This window comes from Thermobia domestica, chromosome 8, assembly GCF_964235325.1.
Source record: "Thermobia domestica chromosome 8, izTheDome1.hap1.1, whole genome shotgun sequence".
Classification (NCBI taxonomy): Eukaryota; Metazoa; Arthropoda; class Insecta; order Zygentoma; family Lepismatidae; genus Thermobia; species Thermobia domestica.
Window position 1 is genome coordinate 259,132,436 of NC_137461.1, and position 8,823 is coordinate 259,141,258.

General features: G+C 35.8%; 1 protein-coding gene across 1 annotated transcript in view; it reads right to left on the reverse strand.

Annotated features, from left to right (window-relative positions):
- Positions 1–2,691, reverse strand: part of LOC145693571 (synaptic vesicle glycoprotein 2C-like) — a 199,910-nt gene extending 197,219 nt beyond the window's left edge. Inside the window, exon 1 of the mRNA XM_081769666.1 lies at positions 2,424–2,691. Coding sequence (XP_081625792.1) covers positions 2,424–2,520 — 97 coding nt within the window. The 5' untranslated portion in view covers positions 2,521–2,691. The remainder of the gene's footprint in view (positions 1–2,423) is intronic.
- Between the last annotated feature and the right edge of the window lie 6,132 nt (positions 2,692–8,823).

Sequence of the window (8,823 nt, forward strand, 5' to 3'; positions counted from 1 at the left end):
TCCCCGCGTCTCTTGTTTCTAAGTTGGTGTCGACACAATATTACAGACTTGATCATTATCAGATTTCTCTTAATGTCTTGACAATCGTAAGCATCTTTGCTCTATCGGTCACTTGCTAACAACGTTGATCTTCCATAAACTAGGCATTCTTTCAACCTCCCATGCAAAAAGCCGTTCTGTTGTATATCCCTTTCCTTCCGAACCCACACAATCGTGCGGGTAGCTTTTCTGTTTTACACAAACGAGATATTTTTTTTATTATTATTTTTCACGCTCACTACGGCTTCAAAACACGCACAATTGTGCGAGTCCACTTTCTCATAACCTACAATGGACCCACGCATTGTTTTAATAAAATTGTTCTATACATGTTTTATGTAGTATGGAAAAACCGGTTTCATGAAAATAATCTAAGAATTTCTACTCCCTGCGGATCGACACGCAAACGCATTGAAAATACAAACTAAAACTGGATTTACTCCATGTTATAAGCATACATCTGAAATAAAAGCTTATAGAATATGTTGAATATGCTCTTAAGCACTAATACATGCTCTAACCTTTGAAATATGTTTTTATATAGGGCTACAGTCTTAAAATTTCAAATTCGAACTGTATTATTGTTATTAGAAACCCCTACTAAGTTTAACAGGTTGACTGCCAAGGTGATTTGAGGGTACTGCTCCCAGGAGGCCATAAATTTTTCTTGCCTTTGGCTCAATTATGGATAGTCAGGTTACATTTTTGTCGCGATATTTTGCTTCTGCCGAAAATGTACCAATGGGAGCCGAGCACCATATGCCATGCTCATGGTCTCACAGTAATTTGTTACAATGAGTATCATATATGATGCTCAAGAACCTGAATAGGTTAGTAATTTGTGTTATCGAGCATGAGCATCATATATGGTGCTCATGGCCCCACAAAAAAATAAGGTGAGCACCACATATGATGCTCATGGCAGTCAACCTGTTAACAGAGATGCATATAAGCAAAACCAAATATACATTTGGATAAATGTCCGATGTCTACTGATAAGGGAATATGAATTATGAGATGTGAGGAGTGGTGATAACGGTTATGTATTATTCAGTCAAAAGCAACAGTTCCGTAAAATAGAGGAGGAAAGAGGCCCCATAACAATATGTTTCGGGAAGACGAACAATGTGCAAGGATCAAGATTCAAGTGGCATTTGGGCGCAGTGGACAACAATGTTTTTAGGGATCCTGAAACGAGCTTTTCGCCAAATGAAGGAACCACTTTGCAGGAAGCACTAAAACACTCAACCGTGCCTTTGGCCAAGGGCGCTGATCCTGGGGGGCCGAGGGGGTCCGGCCCCCAAAGCTCATATGGGCCCCCCAAAGTTCATTTGGGCCCCCTCATTTTATTTGTAAATTTGCAATATTAGGCATAATTTGAATGTAATTAGTCTTGAAATCATCATATATGCTTTCTGCATCTGAATGCCCCCTCCCCCAAATTTACAGAGAAATCGGCGCCCTTGCCTTTGGCGGTCCCTGCAGGACCAATAAAGATCACTGTGCTGACGATGCACGATGCCTTCCACGTGTGGCAGGTGATAGAGATGAGGGCTGATCACAATGAAGGAATACAACAGATATTCTGTGCATAAAGCCAGATACCAATTATAACAATATTGCAAATACTTTTTTTTTTTTTTTTAATCCAACCGTTGTATCATTATTAAAGTTGCATACTGAGCTCATCAAGGTCTACCATCATCAGGGGCGCGCCCACGAGGGGTCCACCAAGTCCGAACCTTCCCAAAACTCCCTAATTTAATATAAATTTGTACACTTTCTCAATAAAGCTATACTTTTTTTTTTTTTTTTTTAACAAGGAAGTGATTGTTATAGCACGAAAATTTGATCTTACACTTCATCCGTACTCTTTCTCTTACAAAAACAATCTAGTTCTCATTATTTTTCTATGAAAATACCCGGTAGGTTGAAGTATTTTACAATTACTTATCGGATACAGAATAATACCCCTTCCAAAGCATGAATCACCCAACAAAAATTTCTGGGTGCGCGCCATTGGTCAGATCATGTGAGTTTCATCGATCGCATATGATATGTAACGTATGTACTACCAAAGTGATATATTTAAAAAGAAAAATTACATTAAGGACGAAACTGTTCTTCTTGAATAAACTGCATTTTTCTATTTGAATTTTCTAGTTGGTATCTGATTTAAATGTATTAATTATTTTTCACCCTCTAAAATTTCAATGACACGTTTTTGATTATTGTCCTCTTGTTTCTTATCTCCTCTGTTATATTATTACGTCTTCAGACTTCTTAGATTCTTAAAACAAGTAGGCCTAACACTATTACCTTCTCTGATGAGAATATTTAGGAATGCGAAAATTTAATGAAAGAATGGAAAGATATTAACTCACCCGCTTGATACGGAATTTGCATTTTGTGCTGCTTGAAGAATTTGTAAGCTGCACTCAGCGTGATTGCTGTGGTTCGAAGACAATGGTCTTTGGACATTGCAAAAGCACGTACTTGGCTTATAAATGGAAAACAGAAAAATCAGTGACGATGAAGTGCAATTCATCAGTACATGAGTTTATATGCACAAATACACACACGCACACACTTGAAAACAAACATATAATACTACGCAGCACACCTTTCGCTACTGAACATATAAAAGTAGTCGACCAAATGACACAAGCAGTGAACAGAATGCCACTAACGCTCGTAAAACCTGGTCATGGGCTGCGATAAAACGTTTGTAGGTGAAAATGTATGTTTTTACTTGCATTATCTTTCTCTTTTTTTAGTTGTTTCTTCAAAACTGGATTGAAAAGAAAAAAAGTTTATCAAATTAATGAATTCAAGTACATAGATCAGCGTTTGCCAACCGGTGTGCCGTGAGTGGGCCGCTGGTGTGCCGCGAGTAAATTGAAACAAAATTATTAATTCTCTATCAATCAAATTGCAAGACATAGGGAAAAATGTATATTTGTATTTCACATTACTATGAACCTCTACTATGAATCTGCAATTTTAAGTTTCATACTGACTTACTTTTCTGTACATTTTTAATGTTCAAAAAAGTATTTGTTATCATTGTTATGACCATTATTGCTTTTTTATTGTTGCAGACAATTTCGTAACTTGAAATTTTAAAATATCATTCAATCCTTTTGACAAAGCAAACGTGCATACAAATTACCTACATTTGTGTTTTAAAAGTAAAAGAGATTATTTGTTCGTTCATTAGTATTTAGTGATCTTCCTTCTTCGTGAAAGGTTGGATACAGTTTTCGAAAAAGCAATTGTATTTTTAGAAATCTGAGTCGTATACTTCATTGCAATTGTTGTCAAGTTTTAAATTAGAATGGAAAATATGCAAAATGATCACGGGGGAAAACCAGTGATCGGGCTTTCTTCTCTGTGAGGAGATCAGTAATTATAACACAACCAGCGAACGAGTGCGGGCGGCCGGTTTTGGAACTAAAATGCAAGCAACAGTGTTTCTAACCGGACTACTTGTAATCAATCTATCACAGTTCTGTAATCAATCCATCACAGTTCTTTCTGTCTTGTTCGTAATAAACCACTTCACGCATATGCTCAAGTCAGGGGCGGAGCGATCGGGGTCTTGAGTAAGAAAATTCTTTTGCTTTGACATCATATTCGGATGTACTTCAAAAGTTGGTGAGAGAGAGAACTGATAATCTTTCACCGCCACACTCCTAACCGTCTCCCCAGGGGTCCTGGGTTCCCCCCCTGATTGAGATGGTACATAAAGATAATTTTGTCTAATCTCTGCCATTATTTAGCATGGTTTAGTAATTTTTAAAAAAAGATATTTCTGCCACATTTTGAAAACTTTCAAATAAAGTTTTCAAAATGTGGCAGAAATATCGTTTTTTTAAAAAAAAAAAAAATACTAAACCATGCTAAATAATGACAGAGATTAGACAAAGTTATTTTTATGTACCATCTCAATCAGGGGTGGACCCAGGACCCCTGGTGAGACGGTTAGAAGTGTTGCATTGACGGCGGAGGGGGAGCGATTAAAATTGGGTGCCTAATAATTGAAGGTTCCTTATAACTCCAGTAAAATTCAGACAAAATCTCTGAATTACGTAAAAAAGAAAACATACAAAATACATTTTCAGGGTAACTCTTACAGCCATTACGTTATTCTAAGATTAATGTTACTTCTGAAATTGATTAGAGCAAATGTGTATTTGAATAACAAAACCACTTTCAAAGTATCAAGTTTGAAAAGAACGAAGTTTGTCTTCCATTGTTATCTCATTGCTCAAAGATACCGGTGATGAAGTAATTGGCTGGAAATCAATCGGCCGTATCTTACATCAATTTATAAAGAAGATGAGTGCCAATGTTAGATATGTCAGTTCAGTATTTTAAAAAAAGCCACCCAATCTCTTGCATCCATGCGTAGCATTTTAATACTTACACTTGAAATAAAAATACAACTGAATAAAGACGATTGAATTTGCCTTTGAATTTCATATGTGAATAACAATATAGGACTTTTCAGATAGAGGACAGGAAGGAGCAGGTTTTATTAAACAAGACCGTACGTCTGATATGATTGAACTATAGGCGACTTGTGTTTACGGGCTAAACTCAGTCCTCTGAAGTCAATCGACAAATACCTTTAAGGTGTTCAACAGGATAACGTATCAGCATTATTATATACTAGAGACACACATATAACACTAGGCTCCCAAGTTTCAAAATTATATTGTGTGTGAAAACAGTTAGTAGATTTAATTCTTTGTGACCTGATAGCTAAAACCTGAGAGAAATTCAGAGTTAGTCCAGATAAAATTTCTTTCCTCATAAATAAAATTTATTGTGTGCTGAAGCAATGATACTTACTCTTACACTACCCATACGCTGTTTTATCAATACTTTTATTCGAACTCTACCAAAGGGCTGGATTTCTATAATGATACTAAAAGACGGGTGCACTGAACCAAATTGTACAAATCAATCCCTAAAGGCAAGCTATCCAATCCCATAAATCTTTAAAAAATGAAGGAAAAATTTCTTCTCCTCCTTTTTCCCCAAAGGGTTCACATTTCTCGAACAAAAAAAAAATGGAATTTCTTTATTTTAACGTCCCATGATTATGTTGTTTATGCTAGAGGAGACAGATGATTAATGAAAGTGAAGGTTGTAAAATTAAATTTTGTTTTCTCAATGGGAATCAAACCCAGAACCACATACAATAAAAGCACATGCGCTGGCCAATAGACCAGCGGAAAGGACTTTCACAGTTTTCGAGAGGAAACGTTTCGAGATTCCTCCCTGGCTAAAACTCGAAAAAATAATTTATTTGTCAATCGATAAACATACACTTAAACAGCAGCATCATGAGCCTTAACCTTAACTTGATTTAAACTTACAGTTACAAGATATTGCGCAAAACTCTAAGCTATCAGCCCAAAATTAATCTTTTAGTCACTGACATTGTCATTCCTGCGTTTTACAGGCTGCTACTGTTTTATAATGAAATCGAATAAAATCAATTAATCAATCAATTAATCAGTATTAATAATCAGTATTAATCAATTTTTATTCAATCTGCTTAATACACGGTAGAAGCTCACTGAATTGTCAACTGTGCTATGTTGTTCTTAAATTGGTAATTTCCATTCATAAATCACTATTCACAATACATCTGCATTACTTCAGGAATGGTTCACTACAATACATACATAAGTTACGGCGTTTTTTATTAAGCGTAAAGAGATTAGACTATGCATAACATCTAAACTGCAACTTTAGAAAACCGTTGGATACACTGCAAAGTGAAACTCTCCGCTCCCCTGTCCCACCGCGTTTGCCAAGAAACTGATGTAAACACAACAGCAGCGCCATCCTCCCAAAACCGCACAGCTATCCTGGTCAGGTTATACAAAGAAAAAATACCACTGTATTTTATATTTACAAATAATAATAATAATAATAATAATAATAATAATAATAATAATAATAATAATAATAATAATAATAATAATAATAATAATATCTATGAGTGTGCCGCAAAAATTCAAGTTACACCTGTAGTGTGCCGCAAGTTGAAAATGGTTGGGAAACGCTGACATAGATTGATAAGCAGGGGCGTACTCACGCCCTGAAGGCTTACTTTATCACCAACAACAGAACAATCGAGGAATAATGAAAATTTTCCACACAATAATATGTAATCTTTTGAAATACCCTATATTTCGTTGCATTGCAAGATTTGGAAAGAACGGTGCACGAAACTATTAAAAAAAAAAAAAAGAAGAAGTTTAAATACTGCATACTTTATTTATAGTAATAGGATAATATACTACCCTATCTACAAAACGTTGCCATAGAGTAGTAGTTCCCAACCTCTTTTGATTGACGGCGCACTTCACTCAAATCCCAGGAGATCGTAACACACTTATTTGATTTCTTTTTTATTAACCCTTTTAGGATCTTGGCTTTTCGAAATAAATTTTAGGTTTTCAGTCGAGCAGGTGCTGCTTCATTGCTATTTATCGTAGGATCATGGTAGGTACCTCGTTTTTTCACAATAGTGCAATCTTTCCAATGGCACCACTTGCTTGTCCGTATCATACACCTGCAACGGGAAAATCGGGGAAAACTGGGAGTTTTTTTTTTTTTGAAAAATAAGTTTGTTTGCTTTTTAATCGCGCCCGTCTGGCACGGGCCTGGGTTGACATAGGGTTTTCAAAATCACTGAAAAAGTACGTAGTTATATGCACAACAGGTGTGCAAAATTTTAATGTGATATCTTGAAAACTAAGGCCGGGAGATGTTTTTGAAAATATCAAGGTGACCAATCTTTTTTTATACATATATTTATACGACGTGATTAATAATTTCCTAACATAGACTATTTGTCTCTGGATTTCATTCATATCTCATTCGTTTCAGAATAAATCAGTCTTTCAAAGGGTACCACTCGCATGCCAGTATGGTGCACTAGAAACGGGAAATAAGGAAAAGACCTGGAAATATTACGAAAAAGTTAATTCCCTTTTTGAAAGCTTTGAACCTCTCGAGCCCGGCCCCGGGTTGGCGTAGAGATCGTAAAACATTTTGGTAAATAGTTAGAAGTGCACACAATGCGCGTACATAATCCCAATCTGATACTTTGAAAAGTAAGGGCGAAAAAAATTTTGAAATCCGACACAAGGTCAAAAGTATGTAGGCTATATAGTTATAGATTTACACATACCACATAATGGGCCGCGGTGGCTCAGTGGTAGAGCGTTCACCTATGGTGCATGGGGTCCCAGGTTCAAACCCTGCTCCCGCCAAGTGAACTGTGGTGGACAAACACCGTGTGCGTGGGTTTTCTTGGGGTTCTCCCGTTTCCTCCCACTTTCTTCATTCCACCATTTCATTCATTTCTCGTCATCACCGTCTCCTTTAGCCTAACTGGCATAACCATGGGACGTAAAACTCAAAGATTTCATACCACATAACGTAAAAATTTACTGCGTCATTACTATCTGTCATAGAATCATGGTTCATACCTCATTCTTTTCAGAATAAAGCATCCTTTCAAAGGGTACTTACTCATATACCCATATCATACACCAGAAACGGAAAATTAGGGAAAATCCGGGAAATTTTCCGAAAAAATTCCCGTTTTGAAACATTCGAGCTCGGCTCTGGGTTGACGTAGAGATTTCAAATAATAATAATAATATAAATAGCTAGAGGTATACACAGTGGGAAATCTCAATTTCATATCTTGAAAACTAAGGACGAGAAAAATTTTGAAATCTGGCTCAAGGTCAAAAGTATGTATGTTTTGTATATGTATATAGATTTATATACGTAGCATATAATATAAAAATTCACTGCGTCATTATTGCTTGTCCTAGAATCATGGTTTATACGTCATTCTCTTCAGAATAAAACAACCTTTCAAAGGGTACTACTCGCATACCCATGTGATACATCAGAAATGGGAAATTAGGGAAAATCCGAAGAAATCCCTTTTTCGAAAACTTTGAACCCCTCAGGTTGACGTAATCTCAAAAAAAAAAAAAAAAAAAATGGGAGAGAGAGAGAAATATTTAAAGGTGTAGGCATTGGGTTACAATATCTCAATCTGGTAGCTTGAAAACTAAGAGAGGAAGACCTTTTTTGAAATCTAATACACTCCGCATCTGAAAAATTGCGACAGCAAACGATGTGAAGCTAGGCCACCCAATCCTTCTTATCCCATAATCGTGTCTGGTAAAGAGACCCCCTCTCTCTGTCCTCCTTTTCTCTCTCATTCTAAAATTAGCAATATGAGCGCAATTCTAATTTCAAAATATATGTATTAGTATCGATAAAATGAAAAAATAAAACCGAGACGAAATAAACAAGCACAATGAAAAATTGAAACCAATAGATGTCTGTTACACAGAGGTTCAGAAGTGAGACGGAGAGAGAAAAGGGGAGAAAACAAGAAAAGAAGAGGGATAACAGATAAAAATATGGAATTTAAACGTAGTAAGAAAATAACCTAACATTATAAAGTTCAGTTTCCAGAAACCCAACAGTAATATAGAAGTAACGTTATATATATATATATATATATATATATATATATATATATATATATATATATATTTTTTCAGGGTTATTCGAATATATAGAGGATAATTGAAAAATTCATTAAGTCACTTTCAAAATGAATGGCAAACTTGGTGGTCAAATTAAATACTCAATTTCCAGTAGAACTCTAGTTCTCCGAGGCACACCTAGAATAATGTCAAAAGTTTAACACACATGATTTGTTTCCAC